This window comes from Myxocyprinus asiaticus, chromosome 43 (genome assembly GCF_019703515.2).
Source record: "Myxocyprinus asiaticus isolate MX2 ecotype Aquarium Trade chromosome 43, UBuf_Myxa_2, whole genome shotgun sequence".
Taxonomy (NCBI): Eukaryota; Metazoa; Chordata; class Actinopteri; order Cypriniformes; family Catostomidae; genus Myxocyprinus; species Myxocyprinus asiaticus.
The window spans coordinates 35,167,692-35,195,085 of record NC_059386.1 but is presented as its reverse complement, the minus strand read 5'-3'; the positions used below and the strand labels follow the sequence as shown (position 1 = coordinate 35,195,085).

General features: G+C 36.4%; 2 protein-coding genes across 3 annotated transcripts; both read left to right on the top strand.

Moving 5' to 3' along the window:
• The first annotated feature begins 594 nt into the window (after positions 1-594).
• LOC127433976 (spindlin-Z) lies at positions 595-15,675 on the top strand. Of its 2 annotated transcripts, XM_051686380.1 has the most exons (6): positions 595-734; positions 6,915-7,254; positions 8,439-8,487; positions 8,588-8,841; positions 9,242-9,475; positions 11,125-15,675. In XM_051686380.1, exons 2-6 carry the CDS (start codon positions 7,203-7,205, stop codon positions 11,322-11,324), a joined length of 789 nt encoding a protein of 262 aa, XP_051542340.1. In that variant the 5' UTR covers positions 595-734; positions 6,915-7,202; the 3' UTR covers positions 11,325-15,675. The 2 variants fall into 2 exon arrangements, with proteins under 2 accessions (XP_051542340.1, XP_051542341.1); XM_051686381.1 differs by lacking the exon at positions 6,915-7,254 and having other exon boundaries at positions 625-734.
• Positions 15,676-21,525: 5,850 nt separating this feature from the next.
• Positions 21,526-26,704, top strand: nxnl2 (nucleoredoxin like 2). The gene is made up of 2 exons (XM_051686386.1): positions 21,526-22,080; positions 25,915-26,704. The coding sequence occupies exons 1-2, from the start codon at positions 21,779-21,781 to the stop codon at positions 26,081-26,083; spliced, it is 471 nt and encodes a 156-aa protein (XP_051542346.1). The 5' UTR covers positions 21,526-21,778; the 3' UTR covers positions 26,084-26,704.
• The last annotated feature ends 690 nt before the right edge of the window (positions 26,705-27,394 follow it).

Sequence of the window (27,394 nt, the reverse complement as noted above, 5' to 3'; positions counted from 1 at the left end):
CAAAATCTGTAAATGTATGGTGTATGGTATAAATGTCTAATCAAATTATAATTTGAAGTCATCTTGATAAGTCCACAAATGATCAGGCATCCCTGTATAGCATATGAAGCTTAATGTAAAATTCTTTAACAATTTTTTTATCTTCAAAAAGTCTCTGTTTTAAATAAACATAGAGCATTGTAGGACAGCACTTTGTAAATACAGTCCATCAAATAGACTATGTTGCCAATTGTGAGTGAAATTAACATATGTTCATAAAAGGCCTTTTGCAGAATAGCACTATGTAAGACACAGCCAGTCATATGGACTTTGTTGTTTATTTATTGATTTTCATATACAGCATTTCAGGAGAGCGCTTTCAAGCTCATTGAATTGACTTTATTGTCCATTGTCAGTGGAATTTTTGAGGGGGACAATCATGTCTCCTAAAGTCCTGTCGCAGTGCATGCGCATGCGCACACCCGCTCGCCCAGTCATGGCGAAAGCAGCCGAAGAAAAACGATGGGAGACGATCCGCGGCGCACTATGTGGCAGGAAAGCCCGTTTCACAGCGCCAGTCTCATCCGTCATCGGAGCACTATCTGGCAACGGGGGAGGGGAGGGAAACGGCTCGGCCGCATTCGGGGCCGCCTGCGCTCATCAAACGCCGCTCATTGAACAGACAAGTGAGGCAGAGCTGGAGTGGAAACATTTGTTATGCCGTAATATGCGTGAATTTCTAAAATAATACCGGGGTAAGCGAGCATCCATGCCACAAAAGTCATATTTATGCATTGCACGTGAATAAAAAAAAGCGAAATGCGATTTTTTTTTTAGCTCAGATCTGCAGAGGAGGGAGGACAGGGGGGTTGGGGGCGAGCCGTGAGGATGGCGGATCCAGACGGTTCTGTTGGCGTGTTGAAAATGTGTTTCTTGTGCTCCCTTTGTTTCTGCTGCGGGATTGTAAATAAGAGCTTGAGCCAAAATGGCGGCGCGAGCCGTTGAGCTGCGTCGAGCTATGAGCTATTGCACTGCGTTTACTCACACAAATTACACATTTCAAGCTCTTTTTTGCGCATTATATCCCTGTTGTATGACGTGTGTGAAGCCTTAACATGTAGAGTAAAGTGTTTGGATGCATTTGTGGGGACTGTTTGATGTTTAAATGGGATTGGAAGCGATTTTGAGTCAGTTAGCATTTCAGATTTAACCATTTTTAATGATAAATTGCGATTATTGATCATACAACGCAGATTTGTGGTCCACTGCAGCCTTGTTTTTGGTTGTTTACTTGCCAAGTACAGTGTTTATGCAGTGTAACTGATGTTATCCTGTCTGTGAAGCTCAATTATGCATTTTTTCCTTCATAAATTATTATTTTATGCACCTTTCAGGTTTATACGGTCAGATTTAATGTGTATAAATGGTGAAAAATATTATCCTTACTTGACAACTTGCAGTTCTGCTTATTATTTTATCTGTTAATGGCAGTCACTGTTGGGTAAGTTACTCTAAAAAAGTAATTAATTACTAACTACTAATTACATCTAGTGTAATTAGATTACTGTACTAATTACTCTGTCTGAAAAGTAATTGTGTTACTTATTACTAATTACTTTCTAAAACCCTTATCAACCTTGACCAGATGAAAAATACAAGAATAGACATGAAACTGTTCTTTTAATTCTTTCAAATAAATCATATAAAAATAAATTAATTATTCATGAACTGGCCAAAGAATTTAAAGGGGCAACGTTAAAATAGAAAACATACATTTTAACATTAGACGTTAAATTTCGATTTTAAATTCACTGTTGTTTTATGTAGAATTGTTCTGTAGTCTATACGGTATTTAACGCAATTACATCAGAAGTAACTGTAATTAAATTACTTAAAAATTAAGAGTAATCCCTTACTTTAAGTAATATAATTATTTAGTAATGCATTACACCCAACACTGATGGCAGTACTGTAACCCAGTCTGACCAACTGATCTCACTGCATTGTTGAAGGTTCTGGCCCATTTGAAATGTGAGGTCTTGTATTCATGAGTCAGTCTGGTTTAGTTTCGTGTAATGCTCACTGATTGGGTTGCATTGAGAAAGTCTGCAGAATTTCCATGAGGAACAAGTCAAATGAATCATTCTGGGAGGGGGACGGCTGTTCATGACAGTCTGCTGAAGGCTTTTGTAGGGCACCTCCGGAGGATTCATTGATCAATTAGGCTTGTAAAGGAGCGATGTGGTGGGTTTTTGATATAAGACTTTATTTATGTTCTGATTAATCTTCAACCTGACCAATTTGGCTTTTCGGTTTGGCCGAATATATCTAGAGAATACGATGGCCGATATAAATGGCGGTAAACATAATACAGTTCAACAACAGCAAATCATATCTAAATAAAATTCTAAAGTGAACCAAACACTTATTTTACTGCAATATTTACTCAAATTTGCATAAACTTGAAAATAAATAACCTTGAAAACAAAGTTTTGACTTTCCATGAATTGTTGGTAGATTTTGGAACTGAGAGAAGGTTAACACTTCTGTGGATCGGCCAAGCAAACACGGTTATCGCACAATGCGTATAATCGCAAAACGGCCAAAGATTGTCTGATTAATCGGTCTGGCCGATATATCCGTCTATCACTAATCTAAAGAACAGGTCGGCTGATATATAGGCTAATGCAATTTAATGATTGCAAATAAGAAGTACATACAATTGCTGAATGTAGCTTCACTTTAGACTTTTATTTACTTTGCAACATTTATTAAATTTACAACAAAAAAACATATTTGAAATCAGAAAATGTGCACTATACATTGACAAGGCTTTCGGTAGATTTTGGAACTGACACCAGGCGCCATTCTGTTAATCGGCTAATCGGGTTATTGGCTGATCATTTCAAATGGCCAAATATCGGGTATTTAATTGGACGGACTGATGTAGCTGTATTGGGCATTTTCACAATGTGGACCGTTCAATGTAAAACTGGATCGATTTGTCAACTTTTTATTTTTTGCAATCTTCGATGTTATTATATGTAAAAAAGTTGTTTTGTCTTTTTGTAAATGGTCCACATGTTGGTCTAGGCTGTAAAAAGCTGCCAAAATCTAGCTGGTGTAGTTATAGTACATTGTACTAGTGATAGACCGATATATCGGCCAGTAGGCCGATTAATCGGCTGATATTTGGCCATTTTGCGATTATCGCCATTGACCGATAATAGTGTTTGCTTGGACGATTAACAGAAGTGTTAACTTCCCTTGTGTCAGTTCCAAAATCTACCAAAATATTTATCAATGGATAGTCAAAACTTTCTGTTTTCAAGGTTTTTTCATTTTAAATGTATGCAAATTTAAGTAAATATTGCATAAAAAAGTGGTTGTTTCACTTCAGAAGTTTTGTGCACATCTGATTTGCTGTTGTTAGATTATATTATGTATATCGGCCGTACTGCTATCTAGATATCGGTATCAGCCATTGAAAAACCCATACAGGTCGACCACTACATTGTACATAACCATTAAATTCCGAAACGATTCCATTTCTTTTTGCATCCTTTTCCTGATTTCATTTTATTCAGGTCACGTTATGAAATACTGTTCAATAATTTTGTGCATCACTGAAATGTAAATTCACTCTCTTTTATTGCATTCATCACTGTCAGATGGCATCATTAAAGCAGCCACTGGTCAACATTTGACACAGCTTAGCACTTTTGCTTCTTACGCTAAAATATCAGATTGTAATATGCTGGAAAATCCAAACAAAATACACAAAATTGTTCCATCATACATGTGCAGATCAAGAAACGTCTGTGCTGAGACAAATGCATGGATGTCACTAAAGCCATATTGTGGTTAAATAATTTTCTTTTAGGACCATTACCATTTTGGCATTGTAACATTATTTTAAGACAATTAAACACACTTTCTCCCCTATTTCTAGCAATTGTTATCCAAAATGTTAAAAAAAATTCTAATAATGACTAAGGGTGATAGTTCACCCTAAAATGAAAATCTGTCATAATTTTCTCACCCTCATGTTTTATTCAATAGTGCATTATTAGTGAATATTATGAAAGAATTGAATTCAGAGGGTGGAAGACTAGGGTTCAATACAAGTGAAGCTCAATCGACAGCATTTGTGGCATAATGTTGATTACCACAAACAGTAATTTTGACTCGTTCCTCCTTTTCTTTAAAAAAAAAAAAAAAAAAAAAAAAGCAAAAATCAAGGTTCCAGTGAGGCACTTACAATGGAAGTGAATGGGGCCAATTTTTGGAGGGTTTAAAGGCAGAAATGTGAAGTTTATAATTTTATAAAAGCTTACATTAATTCTTCTGTTAAAGCTTTTGTATTGTTTGAGCTGCAAGTTCAAAATACTATACTTTTTAAACGGTAACTGTTTTAATGTTTATGGATTGTCTCACTAACTACGTTTCCATCCAAGGATTTTTTGCGAAAAAAGTTTTAGCGCATCAAAATAAAGCTGATGGAAATGCAAATTATCACTAAAATTTCACAAGCGTCGACATAATATTTTTCCGTTTGACTCTAGCGCATAAACTCTATGTCAATATATCAAATGTCGCGAAAAACTGGTTTGGAAACACTTTTTGTCAAGAAAATTGTCATTAACGCAAAAATGTAGTGTCACATGACAGAGTTTACCCCAATCGTTAGCTTGTGTTTATCATGACGATGGTATACATCCTTGAAAGCCAATTTATTGTACATTATTATGGATTGAAATTAACGGCATAGCACAGTTCCAATGCTGCAAACATGACACTTCCAGGAGTGCCAACACAAATAGCTCGTATTATGCACATCGACAAGTGCACAGAGAACAAATGAATGGCCACTGTTTGTGATTAATTTAATCACATCCGTTTATTTATTAAAGTTGCTTTTCCACAGCGGCCATTGAATTACCCCATAATACAAAAAACATATCATTTCTGTGCACAAAGATGTTTTACATTTAAAATAAATACACAATACTATGCGAAAAATATCAGTGTGAGTTTTTGGAACACTTAACAGCCCAATTCTATAAAATTGTTGTTTAGCTTACTTTTGAAAAAATGCCGGCAAAATTAAAGTATGAAATTAAAAGAATAAAAAATTATATTTTTAGACCTATATATGCCTTTTCTTTACACAAACTTAAATTAGCTTTACCCTGTTCTGTAGATGAATAAAGTCGTCTGAATGACATTCTCAGAATGTTCTAGACTTTTTTCAAGACTATAAACTATCAGAACTATTTGTCCAATGCTGAGTTCACTTTCAGAAAACGAGCTTTTGAACATTTTAAAACGTTCGAACCCTCTTTACCTCAAATCGCATTTGTTGAGCTTCAGAAAATGTAAATTGCATTATGACACTAAAATTAATTTTAGATGACAATCAAGTTGGTCATTTTTTTAAATAATTTAATTATTATATTTATTTATCACACATTATACATTTGCACATATACAGTGAAATTCTTTTTTTTTTCCACATATTCCAGCTAAGCTGGGGTCAGAGTGCAGGGTCAGCCATGATATGGCGCCCCTGGAGCAGATAGGGTCAAGGGCCTTGCTCAAGGGCCCAACAGTGGCAACTTGGCAGTGCTGGGGCTTGAACCCCCAACCTTCTGATTAGTAACCCAGAGCCTTAACTGCTGAGCCACCACTGCCCCCTAGTTAAAAGTTAAAAGTTAAAAGTTGCTGGACAAATATGCAGAACATAATGCAGCTGAGATGGCGATGCTTTAGATTAGATGATTGTTCAAAATAGTCTTGAATATCAGGAATGTGTCACATGTGTAAACACTGATATTACACCGCATCAATGTTTCTTTAATAGCTGTGCACAGCATATACACATTGATGGATGCTCCTTATACTAAGACCTAAAGTTTCACCCACTACTTGGTGCAGGTTGCCAGCTTGAACAGGGCGATGACAATTCGCTTTCGGGTTGGAACCGGTGGCAACCTGTGATAGGTGCAACATCAGGACCAATATTACAGTCCTATCAGAAGGGCAACAGCTCCTCTTCTGATTGCATTTATTTGTGAAATTAAAATGACAGTAAGCTGGCTAATTTCAATGAATTGTCTCAGTACTCTCCCCATTTTACCAAAACTTCGGAGGAAAACGCATTAGGGACATCTAGGAGGTGAAAGATACACAATTAGCGATAAACACACATTTCTGTACGGAAACGGCTTAAAGGCAGATAGAAAGTGTTTTTTTTAGGCATGACGTCATCACGCACACCATTTTTATCGATAATAGGCCATTTGAATGGAAACAGGCTGAAGACGGCAAATTTGCAACGCAATTTTTACGCATTTTCACTTTGTCGATAACAAAACAGCGTGAAAAGTGGATGGAAACTAGACTAGTGTAACCTCGATTTGTGCTGCTGCATTTTTTTAAAGGAGGGACCAGTCAAAATGTATTTTTGTGGTAATCAGTATTATGCCACAAATGCTGTCGATTGAGCTTTGAATTGAACTGGACAGCCTGGTAGAACAAATACATTTGCCATCATCTGACAGAGCTTGATTCATCTGGCCAGCTGATGTAGTGTAATGGGTCGAGTTGAGGAAGCCCTGAGTTGCCTTTGCTTGTAGTGTACTCCAGATGTGTTGCATAACACTGTCTCAAATCTCATGTCATTGATGATCTGGCCTGAATCTCGAGTATTTATATTCGGACGGCCTTAGACTCAAAGTTTAAACTCACAAAAGTCAGATTGGAACTGGTGATTTCAGCCAGCGCTTGCCATTTTTATTGTGGTGGAGGATCTCTGCTCTGATTAGTAGCTGGAGAAAAGACTTGTCAAATGGCTAATTAAAAGATTACCAAAATATATTTACATTCCCAGAGCGTTTCACAAACGTTTAAGCTATTGGATCTTTGTTTCGTAGGTTGCTGAAGCCCTTCCAAAAGAAGTCTGGATCATAACGCAGCTGCCAGAGCCCTGAGTGGGCTGGTGCAACCCATCGCGCCCACTCAATATTGAGCACCAAACATTCCACAAAGTCAGACGGGTATCGAGGGACGATATTACATGCCAGCTTTTTTTGTTGTTTTTGATTGGCCCCTTTAGGTTTCACTCCCCCTTCCTCCCTTACACCCTTTCATTCATAACAAAGAGTCAAACAGATATTTTCGCCCTAGTGTGGCAGCCAGGCTGCCCCCCCAGTCACAGATGAATGAAGACCCCATTTGGGAAGAACGCGGCCCAAAGATCCAGAGCTGATGCAGGTATGTCTGTTTTCAGCGCTTATTTTATTTTAAAGGCGTATTCTCTGAAGTCCACTTAGTTAAAGGAATATTTCGTGTTCAGTACAAGTTGGCAGTCGATTATCACATTCTCTTTAATTTGTACAAACGAGCAAAAATCGTGTTTACAGTAATACACTTAGAATGGAAGTCAATGGGGCAAGACAGTGCACCAGGATAAACATTAAAATACACACTGTTTTAAAAGTATAACCACAAGACTTAAAAAAATGATACATTTTAACTTCAAACCAGTGTAATAAATTTGCTTACTATAGTTGTCTGTGCAAAATGTATCCGCCTCAAAAAGTAGTCCCGCCTCTGAAGAGATGATTGACAACTTTACTGCCCAAATAACACACGTTAGAATAACATAAATGTTTTAACTAATAAAAACAAGCTTCACAACCCTCCAGAAAGTGTGCCCCATAGGCTCCCATTGTACGTTCATTATTGTAAACAAGATTTTTGTTTAATTAAAAAAACAGAGGGACAAAATTATTGTCTGTGGTAAATGACAGAAGCAAGCTAAAAGGGATAGTTCACCCAAAAATGTCTAAGTCTCTCATCATTTACCCACCCTCATGCCTGCAGAACACAAAGATTTTGAAGAATATCTCAGCTCTGTAGGTCCATACAATGCAAGTGAATGGTGACCAGAACTTTGAAGCTTCAAAAAGCACATAAAGGCAGCATAAAAGTAATCCAAACCACTCCAGGTGTGATGTGATAGGTGTGGGTGAGAAACAGATAAATATTTTAGTCATTTTCTAATATAAATCTCTACTTTCACATTCTTCTTCTTTTGTTTTTGGTGATTCACATTCTCCGTGCATATCGCCACCTACTGGGCAGGGAGGAAAATGTATAGTAAAATAAGACTTAAATATTGATCTGTTTCTCACACACATGCCAGATCACACTTTTGAAGATTAAACTTTAACCATTGGAGTCGTATGGATTACTTTTATGCTGCCTGCCTATATATGTGCTTTGTAGAGCTTCAAAGTTTTGGACCCTGTTGACTTGCATTGTGTGGCATCTTTGTTTGTGTACAGCGGAAGAAAAAAGTATTAAACCTAGAACATTCCTTTGTGACATCTATATGTAAATGACCTCTTATGATTGTTTTATTTAAACTAAATATGCCTTTTCTGTAATTGAAGGGCATCCTGGTGTCTCTGCCAATATGATGAAGAAAAAGAATTCTCACAAGTAAGTTTTGTTTGTTTTTGTGTTTTTAGTCCTGCATATATGAACATGGATTTATGACAATTTAAAGACGTATAGCTCTGATTATGACATCTTTACACAGGAAACACAAAAGCACTGTAGGGCCCACAAAAGCTGTTACTCAGCCCAGACGGAATATCGTGGGCTGTCGTATCCAACACATCTGGAAAGAGGGCAGCGGAGCAGCATCACAGTGGAAAGGAACTGTTTTAGACCAGGTGCCTGTCAACCCGTCGCTCTACCTGATTAAATATGACGGTTTTGACTGCGTTTACGGCCTGGAGCTGCACAAAGACGAGAGAGTGCAAGGACTGGAAGTCCTGCCGGACAGACTAGGTATGTCCAAAACATACCTTTATTTACATTTGGTTTTGTGGAGAGTAGTTTATTTATGGACAGTGAGGGGAATGGGTTTTGGACTCAATGTTGGCTGAATTCGAACCATTATTTCCCACATGAGCACCAAAGCTCAATGTATCTGGACCATATGCATCGCTGGAAATCCAACCCAAAATGTATATAACCATTCCATTGAATAAAAGTAATTTACAAATGAAAGATACTTCATCTCATTTGGTTATTCTACTCTTGTGCAACCCAAAAGATAGGATTATTCATAACACCAGTGACTCCAGCTGTGTTTTGAGGGAATTATTTAACCCAGTTTTTACTGCAGTAAATGATGTTGTCTGTCCAGCCATTCATAGCGTGTCTTGCTTTCTCACGCGTCTTACAGCATCAACACGCATCAGCGACGCCCACCTGGCCGACACCATGATCGGCAAAGCTGTTGAGCACATGTTTGAGACGGAGGACGGCACTAAGAATGAGTGGAGGGGAATGGTGCTGGCTCGAGCGCCCATCATGAACACATGGTTTTATATCACATACGAGAAAGACCCGGTGCTATACATGTACCAGCTGCTCGATGACTACAAAGACGGAGATCTGAGGATCATGCCAGACTCAAGTACGTTCCTTTGGTGTTTGTTTTGATCTAAATTGATGTATTATACCGTTAGACTGCAAACAACAGGATTCCGAAAGTGCCAATACTGATTTGATTTACATCATTTGCATTGTTTTATGGGATGAGTAGTTTATTCAGTTCTTCATAAGTACACAGTCTTGCACATTTTGTTGTTGTTTTTTCTGATTTTCCGATGCTTTTTTGCTTTAACTCATGAGTTTTCAGGTTTAGTTCTTAAAACGTAGAAATTAGAACTTTTAAAATGGCTAAAGGGATTTTCTACCGAAGCCCGTGGGAAGAAAAAGTGGGCAGACACAGTTGCACCCTATAACCCTTTCATAATCGTATTTATTTATTAATTCTTTCATTCTTATATAATTATTATCTGGAGTTATGCATTTTATTAAATATGTTTTGATAAATGATCTTATTTATGAATTAATTTTATCAATATATATAGTTTTTAATTATCCTAAATTATCTTATTTGTTAATTATATAATTTACTAATTACCTGAAGTTATTTTATTAACTGTTTTTTATTCATTATCTTAAGTTATGTTTTTTATTAATTCTTAAATTCTTAATGAATTTTATGAACTTTTTTTATATACTGTAATTAAATTATCTGAAGTTAGTCAATGTTTTTTGTATTCTTAAATCATCTTTAATTTTATTAAATATGTTTTGAATTTATTAATTACATTTTTATATTATCTTAAATGATCTTTATTAATTAATTTTAAGAATGTATTAATTTTTCTTATAATGTATTAATTATATTAAATCATCTTATTTATTTATTGTATTAATTTATTCTACTATAATTTATAACCTATCTAAAGTTAAGAATTTTATTAATTACCTTACATTATTTTATTCATTTTATTATCTATGTTTTTTTAATTAATTATCTTAAATTATCTTATTAATTAATTTTGGTTATTTAATTCTTATATTATTTATTATCTGAAGTTATTCATTGTTTTTTTTAATTATTATTATCATCTTTACATTTATTAAATATGTTTTGGATTTCTTATCTTAAATTGTCTTTTTAATTTTATTAATCTATTATTGATGTAATTCGAAGTTCTTAATTTCATTGTTTTAATATTATCTTAAATTATCTTTTTATTAATTAATTGTAATAATTTATTAATTCTTATAATTTAGTACTTATCTGAAGTCAATTTTAATCATGTTTATTAATTCTTATATCATCATCATATTTATTTTATTAATTTATTAATTCTACTATAATTTATAGCATATCTAAAGTTATGAATTTTATTAATTACCTTACATTATTTTATTAATGTTATTATCTGTTTTTTTATTAATTATTTTAAATTTTAAATTTTATTAATTGTCATTTGAAGTTCTTAATTTCATTTTTTAATATTATCTTAAATTATCTTTTTGCATTAATTGTAATAATTAATGAATTCTTATAATTTATTACTTATGTGAAGTCAATTTTATTAATGTTTATTAATGATCTTATTAATTGTATTATCTATGTTTTTTTATAAATGTTATATTAATATATATTAATAAATGTTTGTGATTTAATTTGTATATTATTTATTAATTATCTTCATTATTCCTTTCTTAGAATCATATTATTGTAATTTCCGTATGTTTCAGACGACTCGCCCCCAGCGGAGCGTGAGCCCGGAGAGGTAGTGGACAGCCTTGTTGGTAAGCAGGTGGAATATGCCAAAGAGGACGGCTCTAAACGAACTGGTATGGTTATCCATCAGGTGGAGGCCAAGCCTTCCGTCTACTTCATCAAGTTTGATGACGACTTTCACATTTACGTCTATGACCTGGTGAAAACATCGTAGGCAGCGACATGCTCGTGCGGCAAGGAGAGGGGGAGGAATTTAACGTACCATGTGATCCACAAACTTTTTGCCAAAAGTTTTTTCACTGAACATTTCTCGTAACATCTCTTGGAAATGGAACGGTGGATGTTTTGGTGGAACATCGGATTACCACTAGTCAAGTGTCTCTTATCGTTGTAGGATAAACGGATAGCTGGACATCACATCGCCCAACATAAACGTAGCTTAATATTTCAAATTTGTCTCAAGCATTTCCCATTCCTGTTGGTGTCACTGATTTATTACCAAGATACACCATCATTTTCATCGGAAAACCAGAGATCTCTCTCAGTTGTGTCTGACCGTTAAAGTAACAACATTCTCTGAAAATCTGGGATGCATGGAAGGTTCCAGAAGTGAATATGATGACCTGTTGGACTGTTGCGTTTCTATGTTGTTGACACCGTTTTATGTCGCCCCAAAGTCTCTGTAAACTATGACATTCAAGTAAGCGGTGTCCAGCAATGAGAATCACCCTAAGTTGAAAATCGTAATTCTTTATCACTGTTTTTGGATGTTTTGGGGGGAAGTTTAAAACGCAAAAGTTCACGATTTTTTTAGGAGTTCGTAGAAAACGGGAGCTTTTAAGCTTGTCTGAAATGCTACGGCAACGTGTGCGTAAGCGCCTGGAGACGGAGGGCAGGACGTTAGCGGTAGAAAGTGGCATGGGAAAATCGTTGTCTTGTTGTAAACAAGACAAACTAGAGCACAGCAATCCTGTTATAGCTGATGTCGTTGCAGTTATTGCGGTTGCCAGATGCTTCGTGTTTTATCCCTCCGTACTCTAGAACTCGCGGTCCACCTCGCCAGAAAGAATAATGCACACGGGCGCTGTCAATGATTCGTAGACATTTGTGGAGTGAATCCCCACCGTCTTGTATAATTTTATTTTTTTATTTTCCACCCTGTTTTTTATTATAAATATCACCACAAAGTAAACGCTAATGCAGCTTTTATCATCGTAAGCACTCAATTTTGATAATCTAAGATGTGAGCGCTTCTTTTACTCCCCTTATTTTTTTTTTACGCAATGTCACATCTGTATGTTGTAACAGAACGTTTTTGAGCTTTTTTAGTGTACCTTTACTTCATGGGCTTCATTAAATGGTTAAAACTTGCCCAGTAACTATGTATCAGATTGCATAGTGAGGACATTTTGCGTTTGCAAATTCTCATGGGTATTATCGTTGTTATGGTGTAGTTTAATGGGTTTTATTGTCTCGAAGCGCATTCTCAACAGTCAAAGCTGTACGGTTACCCATTTCCCAAAAGTATTTAGTGACGTTACACAAACCAGTCGCACAAAGTGTTTGATCTCGAACAGGTTAGAAAATGTTGATGCAATAACGGGAAAAGTATTCAGGAATTTCTTTGCGAACTGTGCACCCCATTTTCGTTTTATGTGACTGTTAGGTTATTAAATTCTTCTTTCTATCAGCCTTTTGAGATTTCTTTGTCTCGGATTCTCGATGTTGCCTCTCTGTGAGCCTAAAAAAAGTTTGTGCCTCAATATTAACTTTCGTCTGGTTCCAGTATGTTTTTCTTTAAATGTGTGTTTTGTCTGAAAAAGGTTTGTATGTTCCCATTAGACTCGTTCAAAATGACTGGAAGGCCCCCTCTGAGGAATGTTACTATGTCTGAAGAAAGCCTTGCAGCTACATGTGTTTTTCATTATTCCTGTGTGTTCTGCTGTTGGTTCCAGTGTTCCAGTTTTAACACTGCAGCAAGTTCCATGTGCATACAACATGCAACTCTTATCTGTTGTCCTCAAATGAACAGGTCACACAAAGCCGCTGTATTCTGTATTTAATGCGCAACAATATTAGTGTGACTCTTGTGAAGAAATATCCGGGTCCGATTTCACACTAAAATAAAAAATACAAAAAATATTTGTTTGCATAAAGAGAATATTGCCTGTGTTTAGGACCAGTAAGTTGTTTGTGTTGTGACATTATTTTCATGACTATTAAGTGCATTTCTCCCCCGAATTGCATTACTGCTTATTTTTAATTCTGAAAAGAAAAAAAGAAAATAATAAATAACGTTCCATATTGTGTCCAGACGTTTAATTTTTGAGGATTTTCAGTGTCATTATTCATAATGCATCCAGACATTTAATTTGAGTTTTTTTAAAAAGGATTTTTAAGTTAAATTAGAGCATAACGCATAAATTAGAGGCAATTTAAAAATACTAACTTGATTTATAAATACTTGACAATTTCAGTACAGTGAGAATATTATTTTTCATTACATTATGCTACTGAAAATTTGGGGTGAAATGTTCTTAATTGTTATGAAAATAATGTCAATGCAAAAAAAAAAAAAATACATTAATTAATGCATTTTTTTTTTCTGCATTGTGACATTACTTTCATGACATTAAGATGCATTTTCCCACCAAATTCTCATTACTGTAATGAAAAAAATATATAATTCCCAAATTAAATTTTAATGGTCTGTAATGCGTCAGAACATTTTATTTTTGAGAATTTTTCAAAGTGTCATTATTCTAAAAAAAATAATAATAAAAAAGTACTATTAGTTATGATTTTTATTTTAAATCAGCATAAACTAGAGGCATTAAAACAATACGATAATGTATAAACAATTTTATTTTTATTTTTTTACAACAGTAGTGAGAATATTATTTTTCTTATTACATTAAGCTACTGAGAATTTGGGGTGAAATGTGCTTAATTGTCATGGAAATAATGTCAACATAATTTTTTTTTAATTTTTGCATTGTTTTTTGTTTTTTTAATTCTTCATTGTGACATTATTTTCATGACTATTAGATGCATGTTCACAACAATATTTATAATATGACATTAGGCCGCTAAGAATAGGTGTATTTGCTTAATTAGATGCTTAATTTAAATTAGAAAAATAACTAAATATTGACCTAATTTTCTCATTTTCACAAGCAAAATATATATTTAAAAAATATATATTTTGATTTTGGAGTAAAATATGACCTGGACATTTCTTGGCGGTTTTCATGAGATGCATTAATATGGTGTGTTCTATTTGCGCTTAACATTATCTGTTTAGTTTTTATCTTGGAGATGTTTGTGATTCTCCAAGTATTCGACCTTGAAACCTTAAAACAGATGACCTGCTCAGCTTGCCAAAAAAAGCATCAAGTTTAATGACCTTAACGCAGATGTAAACCTGCAGCTTGGGACTGTTGTTCCACTTTTACGTTTAAAATGAGAGCTAGGTCACTGAAGAACGGTATGCATCCTCATTGCAGCATTATGTACTTACCAAGTCTCCACTGGTAGAATTGTGTCTTATTCGAAATGGAAAACGGACATGTCAGTATGCAATTGGTTACCCTCAGAAAAGACATATTCAAGGGATTGGCCTTTTACATGTACCTACTGTAGTATTGTACAGTGTTTGATGTCAGGTCGATGTGGCAAATTAAAAAAAATACGAAAACTAGACCGTTCTTTTTGCATGATATGAGTAGAGTTGTTATCGTATGTTAGTGTGATGCATGTGTACCCGTCTTTTCATTTCGGCAATTTGTTCCCTCAATGAAAGGTTGTTTGTGTTGCTAATTGTGGCGTTTTCGTTCCGGTTTTGAATCCATTTCTACAAAAACAAAAAACAAAAAAAAAAAAGTATTTTATTTTCTGCTATGCTCTATAAGATCAAATGCACTGGTGTTTGTGTGGCGTGCCAATTGGAAGGCAATGTACCAGTGTTAAACAGCATTTTAGCGATCATATCCTTTCTGACACAGTACCACCGTTCTGCTACAAGACAAATCGATTTGTTTGTATGAAGAGTGCCAAATTTAATGAAGACATAGGCCTTACACGATTGGGACAAAAAAATAAAAATACAAATCTATATGTTAGAGTGGGCTAATGTGTGCATGTGTGAAATATTGCATATCTAATTCAACCTTGTAGGTATAGATTTAAGTGACAGATGTCCTATCAATGCACACTTTAAACTACTTGGAGAGAATTAGTGTATGGTCCCTTTAAGATGCTGTTGCTCTTTATTTACTTTGTATAAAAAGAAAGAAAAGAATCGACAAAAATACAGTGCAATTTGATGATTGTTGTAGATACATGTACTGTATAGTTCACATTTCATGTTCTTTCACGTATAGGTAAATGGCTTCTATTGGACCGAATCTGTTATTTCTTTCTTCCTTTTTTAACATGTAGATAGTTCATTTTATTTTCATTTAAGTATAAAAACATTTTAAAACCTGTTGATTAATTCATCAAGTAATTTTTATAATTATTATGTAAGTCTATCCTTATAAGATTAAAAAAAAATGTAATGTGAACTTGTGTCTCTGAATCTTTTTCCAAATGTGACTTTTTGCTTATTACCTGAATATCTCGATAATGTTTCGATATTATCCTCATATCCCCCATAAACATATTCCGTGATCATATTATATGTAAAATATTGTAAATTAGAGTATAAGAGAGACTTTGGACAAACAGACCTGAACAAATTAGTACAGCAATGGTTTCTATTTATTACATAAAACATGCTCATTATAGTGTCAGAATTTATTACAATGATAGAAAAAATAAGGTACGTTGTGTCTTTGCAGCACAAACATTTAAATTGTATGGAAGTACTTTAATGACAAATGTCTTTGAAATAAAAAGCAAGCTGAATTGCACTAATTGAAAAATAAATGCATTGCATTAACAGTGCTTGCATTTTTGTGGGATGCAATTTCATATGGTTGTATATTTAACCCTGTAAAGCATGACATATGAAATAATTGTCAGAAAATGCAGTTTTTTTGACATTAAACTGTTTTTAGTACCATTAGACGAACTATAAAAAAGAAATCTTGCAAGTTTTTTTAATTATTATTTTTTTTTTCTGTATCATATTTGATCCATTAGGCTTTAAAGGTCATTATCCTCCTGAGGCCAAGCAATTCATTTTTGTAGAGGACATTTGTTATTAGATACATGGATTTCAAAGTGGGTTTTATCAATAAAATAATATACAAAATTTTAACCAAGCACAAGTTGCTTATATTCAGCAAATACTCATTTTAAAATATCAGTCACAATATAATCATTACTGTCACTTTTACTTTATTAAAATAAGCTGTCATTTATCCCAAAATAAGAGTCACTTTTCGTGCAAGTCCGCCACCATTTTAAATAGATCGATATAAACATTGAAACATGTGAAACTAACATACCATTGGTTGTTTGGTTCGTCGGTTTGAACAGAGAGTGAATCCTATTTAATACACGGCTTTACAGGTTTAAGCTGTGAATATTTCAACTCAAATCATTTCGCACAATATTTCGGCATTAAAATTTCAATAATAGATATTAATCTTTAAAAAGAATGTTTTTTAATGACATCTTTATTATTCAACAGGTAATATCGGTCCATTATAAACTCAGCAAAAAAAGAAACGTCCCTTTTTCTGGACACTGTATTTTAAAGATAATTTTGTAAAAATCCAAATAATTTTACAGATCTTTATTGTAAAGTGTTTAAACAATGTTCACTAAAGAGACCTTTCTACTGACTCTGAAAAACACCAAAAGAAAGATGCCCAGGGTCCCTGCTCATCTGCGTGAACGTGCCTTAGGCATGCTGCATGGAGGCATGAGGACTGCAGATGTGGCCAGGGCAATAAATTACAATGTCCGTACTGTGAGACGCCTAAGATAGCCTACAGGGAGACAGGAAGGACAGCTGATCGTCCTCACAGTGGCAGACCACGTGTAACAACACCTGCACAGGATCGGTACATCTGAATATCACACCTGCGGGACAGGTACAGGATGGCAACAACAACTGCCCGAGATACACCAGGAACACACAATCCCTCCATCAGTCCTCAGACTGTCCACAATAGGCTGAGAGAGGCTGGACTGAGGGCTTGTAGGCCTGTCGTAAGGCAGGTCCTTACCAGACATCACCGGCAACAACGTCACAAACCCACCTTCGCTGGACCTGACAGGACTGCCAAAAAGTGCTCTTCACTGATGAGTCGCGGTTTTGTCTCACCAGGGGTGATGGTCAGACTCACGTTTATCGTCGAATGAATGAGCGTTACACCGAGGCCTGTACTCTGGAGCGGGATCGATTTGGAGGTGGAGGGTCCGTCATGGTCTGGGGCAGTGTGTCACAGCATCATCGGTCATCAATCTCAACGCTGTGAAATTACAAGGAAAAACATCCTCCTCCCTCATGTGGTACCCTTCCTGCAGGCTCATCCTGACATGACCCTCCAGCATGACAATGCCACCAGCCATACTGCTCGTTCTGTGCGTGATTTCCTGCAATACAGGAATGTCAGTGTTCTGCCATGGACAGCGAAGAGCCCGGATCTCAACCCATTGAGCACGTCTGGGACCTGTTGTATTGGAGGGTGAGGGCTAGGGCCATTCCCCCCAGAAATGTCCAGGAAGTGCCTTGGTGGAAGAGTGGGGTAACATCTCTGGTGCAGTCCATGAGGAGGAGATGCACTGCAGTACTTAATGCAGCTGGTGGCCACACCAGATACTGACTGTACCCTTTGTTCAGGGATACATTATTCCATTTCTGTTAGTCACATGTCTGTGAAACTTCAGTTTATGTCTTAGTTGTTGAATCTTTAAATGTTCATACAAATATTTACACGTGTCAAGTTTGCTGAAAATAAAAGCAGTTGAAAGTGAGAGGAGGTTTCTATTTTTGCTGAGTTTATATCGCTTTGCAAATTCACCTCTAAAATTTGGAAGTTGGAAATGTAACCGTGTACATCCTGGCATTGCAGGAAAAGCAGTAGAGTGCCAGTGCACAATCTTCACTCTCTGCTACTAGGCTTCACCACTAGGTGGTACAAGGTTGAATTTCCACTGAATTTTAAGATGAAACCTTAAAAAACAAAAAACAAAACCTGAATTTTGTAAGGTGAATATTTATTGTTGAATTTTTAATGACAAAATTGTGCGAAATGTTTTCAATTAAAATATTCACAGCTTAAATATACAACCATATGAAACTGCATCCCCCAAAAATGCATTATAAGCATTGTTAATGCAATGCATTTATTTTTCAATTAGTGCAATTCAGCATGACATTTGTCATTAATATACGTCCATAAAATTGGGTATAACCTTAAGAGTTGTGCATGCAAACTTGAAATAGTGTTAATTTGAACAGCTTTTCCAAGAGATATTTAGCGAATTAAAATGTTTAGAATGAAATGTGTTTATCCTTCACATCATGAGGATTCCCTGCCAAGGGCGTAGCAGCCAGGACACTTTAAAAAAGGTGATTCGGTCCCCCACACTTTTCCAAGCTAAACCTAAACCGAGTCCAAATGGTAGATTTGGATTAGGGCTGGGTGATATGGCAAAAAATTAAATCTCGATTTTTATCAAACTTATGGACGATTCACGATTCGATTTTTTTTATCTTTTAAATGCACTCCAACATGATTCAATCTGTATGTTCTTTATTAGAATCCAAGGCAGCCTGGTTAGAGAAATCCAAGCTCTTTTCATTAAAGGAAACAAAGGAAGCAAGAAAAATGTACAAATGGGCCTGGGTAGCTCAGTGGTAAAAGACGCTGGCTACCACCCCTGGAGTTCACTAGTTTGAATCCAGGGTGTGCTGAGTGACTCCAGCCAGGTCTCCTAAGCAACCAAATTGGCCCGGTTGCTAGGGAGGGTAGAGTCACATGGAGTAACCTCCTCGTGGTCGCTATAATGTGGTTCGTACTCGGTGGGGCGCGTGGTGAGCTGAGCGTGGATGCCGCGGCGGATGGCGTGAAGCCTCCACACACACTATGTCTCTGTGGCAACGCGCTCAACAAGCCACGTGATAAGATGCGCGAGTTGGCGGTCTCAGACGTGGAGGCAGCTGGGATTCGTCCTCCACCACCCGGACTGAGGCGAATCACTATGCCACCACGAGCGCATTGGGAATTGGGCATTCCAAATTGGGTGAAAAAGGGGAAAAATCAAAAAAAAAAAAGAAAAAAGGAAGTGCTCGTATATCAACCAATTTGTATGTATATTCATAAACCGCTGCAGATATAGATGCGTCCTCTAGCGGTTCACGCTGAGCAGCGCAGCAATCCGAAATAATTTAGCATTACAATTGAACTCACAAAGTTTGTCAAAATGTTGGTTATAGATGTAGTACACTTGAAACACGTCACAGAACAAAGCAATAGTTAGTGATCTATCTGAATAATCATGGTAAAAGGAGCGGCAGATGTTTGATTCTCCTATATGTAGCCTGTCCATATGATTTGAAATGAAGCGCCCGTAACTGTCACGAAACTAACGCTTTTTTATTGGTAAAAAGAAAAGAAAGGAGACCGTTCATCAACGTGCACGCCGAGGCCAGTTATGGTCTTAAGCCTTAATTGGTTTTAATTATTTTTCTCTTATTCAGACTTTGGTGGATTTATAACGTATCTAACTGTAGCGTTTGCAATGTTTTTATGCAAAATCTTGATTTCTCGATTAAAAACAAAAAATCGTGTCAACGCAAATTCGAATTAATCGGAAAAACAGCCCAGCCCTAATTTGTATACAGTATTATTTGCGGGGGGTTTTTTTTGTTTTTTTTTACTGTGGGCTGTTTGAGCAACCATCCAGCCAATCACAGGTGAGTTTCATGAGCTGAAACAACGTAATAGATCATCAGTCAGACAGTCAGACTGTCTAATCAATGCAGCTCTGTTCATTTCTACAAAGTCGCTTTCAACAATGCTCATTTATCCATGTTTTTTACTGCCATTGCTGTTGATCTGAATGAATAATCTAGAGATGAGGAACACACAAACAAGAGTTATTTATTGGCATATCGTTCTTGATTGGCAGCATTACATGAAATGCACTGCAGAAAAACAACAAAGGACAATCCTTATTTTAAGCACACATTGTAAGTGGAGTTTATATCAGCGCATGAGTCTTCATTAAGTTATGCTTTTTACATTATGTTTGTGAGGTAATAGTTTTATCGGTTGTTTTTGCCATTTTAAGCAGATTACTAGATCTGTGTTAAATATGTAAAGCTATTTTTAATATCAGCTCCTGTTTTATACCTCTATGTTGGTGTGCAGTCGACAGTCTGCTGTGTTCTTAGAACACTTATGCATTTTACTGAAGTGAATTGATATGCAGACATACTTTTTTATACATGAAAACGTACGGACGTTAATCATAATTATTTTAAGACTATTATTGATGTCTTTTGATGAAAGTCATGCTCAGCAGCTCACAAACTGTAGGGAAATGATAGATTTGCTTTGTTCTTATAATGCTTAAAATTGTTACTAAAGTATCTTTGTAGGCCTGTAGACATACACATTTTAAAGGATTAAATTTTTCTTTTGATCGTTGATTCAGTGACTAATTAATTTCACACAAGACATCATCCGGTGGCATCACCAGAAATGGTCACTGAATCATTAAAGGGATCTGAACGAATTTTAGTCAAAACACTCGAGCCACTTGGATACATTTAAATCCCATAATGCACAGAGTAAAAAATTAAATTGTGCACATGCACAATTGTCATTATTGTAATTGATTAAATAATGTATTCAGGACCAGCTTGCGCTCAGTCTTTTATTGTCATGTGTGAAACAAACAAGTGCTCCACAAGATGCCCTTTATTTTTGCAACTAATTTAGCAAAATATTGCACTTAATTTGCAATACTTGAATCTTTAAAATACTGCAAATATATAGTAATTATATATTAATATAATACTTATACTTACATATTAATATAAACAGTAATATATTAATACTGCACTGTAAGTGTTTTGTCTGTGCGAGCCACCTACTGACAGCTGTGTCCCCCCACTTTTAAAATGACTGCTACGCCCCTGTTCCCTGCTATGTGTAAATAGAAACGTTCGCTCAGAACCCTGATTGGTTGACTCAGCTGTCAATCATATGGACGTATGGCATAAGTGAGCAGTTCATTTGTTCCTGCAGGTTTTGCTCATGAATATTAATGTCTTACGCCGGCGCTGCTTGGTAACCTTCCTGTAGCGTTCTGTACATTTCAAATTAATATTCATAAGCCAAGTCAGCTGATTAGCTCCCGCTTACCCAACGTCTGCCATCCAGGCGCTGTCAGCTAATCAGCGGGCTGACGTCTCGTTGCGTCATTAATATTAATGAGTCAACGTCATTATAGTTTGTAAATCCGCGTCGCTTTATTCACGGCTGTCAAAGGACTTGCTAGAGATCACCATAACCATCGCTCAGAAGTGCTAGTCATACGTTTTTACTAACTAAAGACATTTTATAAGATACAAAGCGGCTCTTCAACAGCAATTTAGCCACTTAAAACTCGATTTGTCCAAGAATAGGTCGTTAGGAAACTCTAGAAAGCGCACTTGGAGAGCGCAGGTGACCTGGACGCGTACCTGTGAGATATACAACTATGGTCGAAGTGTTTTCTGGCCGAACTCTCGTGAATAAAGAAGGAGATTTGGTCGATCCAGAGGAAGCTCTCAGAAATAAAGTAGTTGGCCTGTATTTTTCGGCCGGATGGTGTCCACCCTGCCGAGACTTTACACCTCTGCTGTGTGATTTCTACACGGAGCTCGTGGAGGAGACCGAGCCACCTGCGCAGTTTGAAATCGTGTTTATATCCTCTGATAAATCCACTGAAGACATGGTGGAGTATTACCATGACATGCACGGGGACTGGCTGGCTCTTCCCTGGACGGATCCGTACAAACAGTGAGTTGACGTTGCATTTTAATGCATGCAAGTTATTGTGCATGAAACTGTGCTGTTGTGGCATGCTGCTCATTTGCGCATTTGCAGTGTTGTTAAGTGTCACAGTAACCTTTCTTTGCAGCTTTCAACTTGCCCTTGTAAGAGGTTTATTGCATGCTCTCTTGGAGGATTATGTTTAAAAATAGGCGGTCTGTGTAGTTGCACTGCTCACTGGTAAAATGCCTGTGTCTGACATTTTATTGCATGGTCAAGGAATTCAAGGAAATATTGGGAAATGTTTAAATTTGGATTTATAGGCCTGGAAAATTGATTACTCATGGTAATCAATAAAATCCAAAAAAGTTAAGGAAATGTGTGTGTGTGTGTATAATATATATATATATATATATATATATATATATATATATTTACACACACACACACACACACACACACACACACACTATTGCCAAAAGTATTCGCTCACCCATCCAAATAATTGAATTCAGGTGTTCCAATCACTTCCATGGCCACAGGTGTATAAAATGAAGCACCTAGGCATGCAGACTGCTTCTACAAACACTTGTGAAAGAATGGGCCGCTCTCAGGAGCTCAGTGAATTCCAGCGTGGTACTGTGATAGGATGCCACCTGTGCAACAAGTCCAGTCGTGAAATTTCCTCGCTACTAAATATTCCACAGTCAACTGTCAGTGGTATTATAACAAAGTGGAAGCGATTGGGAATGACAGGCCACATAAAATGACAGAGCGGGGTCAGCGGATGCTGAGGCGCATAGTGCGCAGAGGTCGGCAACTTTCTGCAGAGTCAATCGCTACAGACCTCAAGTTCATGTGGCCTTCAGATTAGCTCAAGAACAGTGCGTAGAGAGCTTCATGGAATGGGTTTCCATGGCCGAGCAGCTGCATCCAAGCATATCCCTATACATCACCAAGTGCAATGCAAAGCATCGGATGCAGTGGTGTAAAGCACGCCGCCACTGGACTCTAGAGCAGTGGAGACGCGTTCTCTGGAGTGACGAATCACACTTCTCCATCTGGCAATCTGATGGACGAGTCTGGGTTTGGCGGTTGCCAGGAGAACGGTACTTGTCTGACTGCATTGTGCCAACTGTGACGTTTGGTGGAGGGGGGGGATTATGGTGTGGGGTTGTTTTTCAGGAGCTGGGCTTGGCCCCTTAGTTCCAGTGAAAGGAACTCTGAATGCTTCAGCATACCAAGAGATTTTGGACAATTCCATGCTCCCAACTTTGTGGGAACAGTTTGGGGATGGCCCCTTCCTGTTCCAACATGACTGCACACCAGTGCACAAAGCAAGGTCCATAAAGACATGGATGAGCGAGTTTGGTGTGGAAGAACTTGACTGGCCTGCACAGAGTCCTGACCTCAACCCGATAGAGCACCTTTGGGATGAATTAGAGTGAAGACTGCGAGCCAGGCCTTCTCGTCCAACATCAGTGTCTGACCTCACAAATGCGCTTCTGGAAGAATGGTCAAAAATTCCCATAAACACACTCCTAAACCTTGTGGAAAGCCTTCCGAGAAGAGTTGAAGCTGTTATAGCTGCAAAGGGTGGGCCGACGTCATATTAAACCCTATGGATTAAGAATGGGATGTCACTTAAGTTCATATGCGTCTGAAGGCAGATGAGTGAATACTTTTGGCAATATAGTGTATATAATATTTTTTTTTTAATATTTAAAAAAAAAAAAAAAATATTATATATTATATATATATACACACACACACACACACACACACACACATACACTATATTGCCAAAAGTATTCGCTCATCTGCCTTTAGACGCATATGAACTTAAGTGACATCCCATTCTTAATTCATAGGGTTTAATATGACGTCGGCCCACCCTTTGCAGCTATAACAGCTTCAACTCTTCTGGGAAGGCTTTGCACAAGGTTTAGGAGTGTGTTTATGGGAATTTTTGACCATTCTTCCAGAAGCGCATTTGTGAGGTCAGACACTGATGTTGGACGAGAAGGCCTGGCTCGCAGTCTTCGCTCTAATTCATCCCAAAGGTGCTCTATCGGGTTGAGGTCAGGACTCTGTGCAGGCCAGTCAAGTTCTTCCACACCAAACTCACTCATCCATGTCTTTATGGACCTTGCTTTGTGCACTGGTGTGCAGTCATGTTGGAACAGGAAGGGGCCATCCCCAAACTGTTCCCACAAAGTTGGGAGCATGGAATTGTCCAAAATCTCTTGGTATGCTGAAGCATTCAGAGTTCCTTTCACTGGAACTAAGGGGCCAAGCCCAGCTCCTGAAAAACAACCCCACACCATAATCCCCCTCCACCAAACTTCACAGTTGGCACAATGCAGTCAGACAAGTACCGTTCTCCTGGCAACCGCCAAACCCAGACTCGTCCATCAGATTGCCAGATGGAGAAGCGTGATTCGTCACTCCAGAGAACGCGTCTCCACTGCTCTAGAGTCCAGTGGCGGCGTGCTTTACACCACTGCATCCGACGCTTTGCATTGCACTTGGTGATGTATGGCTTGGATGCAGCTGCTCGGCCATGGAAACCCATTCCATGAAGCTCTCTACGCACTGTTCTTGAGCTAATCTGAAGGCCACATGAACTTTGGAGGTCTGTAGCGATTGACTCTGCAGAAAGTTGGCGACCTCTGCGCACTATGCGCCTCAGCATCCGCTGACCCCGCTCTGTCATTTTACGTGGCCTACCACTTCGTGGCTGAGTTGCTGTCATTCCCAATCGCTTCCACTTTGTTATAATACCACTGACAGTTGACTGTGGAATATTTAGTAGCGAGGAAATTTCACGACTGGACTTGTTGCACAGGTGGCATCCTATCACAGTACCACGCTGGAATTCACTGAGCTCCTGAGAGCGGCCCATTCTTTCACAAATGTTTGTAGAAGCAGTCTGCATGCCTAGGTGCTTCATTTTATACACCTGTGGCCATGGAAGTGATTGGAACACCTGAATTCAATTATTTGGATGGGTGAGCGAATACTTTTGGCAATATAGTGTGTGTGTGTGTGTGTGTGTGTGTGTGTGTATATATATGTGTGTGTATATATATATATATTTATTTAAATCATATATATCATATCATTCTAGTTATGCTGTAAAATATTGCATTGGGTAGAACTGCTTTAAATAAATTATATATATATATATATATACCTAAAATTAAAAAGAAACTTGTTACATTTTAAATGATAAAATAACAGATAAATGGTTTAAAATTAAGACAAAAAAACTATTTGGACATTTGATAAGATGTTTTAGTTTTTAGTTTGCAATCTTTTTGTGCACAGAACTTCTTGATATTGTCTGGGCATAAAATCAACATGTTTCAGCCACCAAAGCTTTCAGTTCATCCACACTAGAACATCGACGATCAATGAAATATTGCATTAGGTTGAATTGTTTTTTTTTTTTTTATTTGTAATCTTTTATCCTTATCCAGTAATCCCTTAGATTTGGGAAAGTCACGGAAGTTCATTGATCCAAACGTGTCGGAACCCTGCTGTACTTGTTCTAAAACAACATTTTACTAGTTTTTCTGTGATTGTACATGCAGTTAAGACCTCTTATTAATTGACTGCATGGAATATTTTCTGAAGAATTCATGTTACATTGCAAGACCATTTAAAATGAACTTGTGAAGACAAAAAGGTGATTAAAAATTGAGAAACAATTCACCTAAGAGAAATGGTGACCATTTACAAAACCTAAAATATTAATGTATTTTTAACCTAAAATCTTGACGTTGACAATGAAGTTCATTGATCTGAATTCCTCTCAGTGTTTGTGATACTCATGCATGTTCTCTGCTGTTTTCCCAGTGAACTGAAGAAAAGATACAACATCACAGCTTTACCAAAGCTGGTGATCGTGAAGGAGAACGGTGCGGTTATCACAGATAAAGGCAGAAAGCAGATCCGGGATCAGGGGCTCGTGTGCTTCAGGAGTTGGGTTGAGGTGGCAGAAATCTTCCAGAACTTTAAAGTCTAGGAAACATTTGGAGCCATTTCCTGCTCACCAAATTTCCAAGGGCTGTTTATAACCTTTTAAGTTTAGAAAAGAGCCAAAACATTTTATGCAACCTTGCGCAACAGCTTTAAAAAAAGCTGTCTTTACAAAGAGTTCAATAACTTTCACTAGCAGTCAAAATTTTGGACACACAAATGATATTAAAAACCTTTTGATTTAAAGGCTTATGCTTATATGCTTAAAGTTACTTTTATAACTACTTTTAAGCAGCTAAAAGATATTTATTTATTTATTTATTTAAAACAGTTTGGTCATAGTTCCATTTGTTATTTCATAGTTTTGGTGACTTTACTATTAGTCTAAAATGTGGAAAATTGCTTTGAGTAGGTGTGTCCAAACTTTTCACTGCAAATGCTTTTGCTACTTAATTTTATTACATTTATAGAGCTGTTTTGATAAGAATATCTATTTTTCTGAATATACACATATGAATGCTGTGAATCTATGCATATAATCTGATGTTCAAAGAGCAGTTTTGAGTTTGTTCCCTGAAGAATAGCAGATGTTTACTGGTTCTGTTGTTATGGTTCATCTAAACTGTTTCTATTCCACTGTGTCTTATTAAAGCGCTTGTTTATCGTCCTTTGAGAGTTTTTATTCCACAACACTCAGTTTCCCGTCAGTATATGTTTTGCTTTCAGCTGCAAACTCATTTCTTTAGTATGTCAACACCGATGAGGCTAATGAACACATCTTCAGCAGAGAAATGGGCTTTGGGATTTTGATTGTTCATATCACAACTATACTATGACCATAAAACAAAATAAAGGATATCAATAGCAATATGACATTGAGATAAGACTACTTTGCTATTTCAATAAGAAATTGTGTTTCTAAAGTAAACAAAGGAATTTATACAGTTTTATATAGCTAATGACACTATTTTTTCATTTACGTTTTTTATTTTGCTTTATTTTGTTTTATTTTTAATTTTATTGTTTTGTTTAAGTATTTTATTTTATATATATATATATATATATATATATATATATATATATATATTAGTTTTATGTATTTTATTTTAGTTTTTGTTACTCTGCTTTTTCATTTTATTTCATGTATTTTATTTCATTTGGCTTTTTATCGTATTTTATGTTATTTTTTAGTTTTTTGTTTTATTTTATTGTTTATTTCATTTCAGTTTGTTTTTATGTATATTGTTATTTTTGTGTATTTAATTTCATTTAATTTTTATTGTTTATTGTATTTAATTTGATTGTTTTTGTTATTTATTAATTTGAATAATAATAAAATAATAAATAACAAAATATT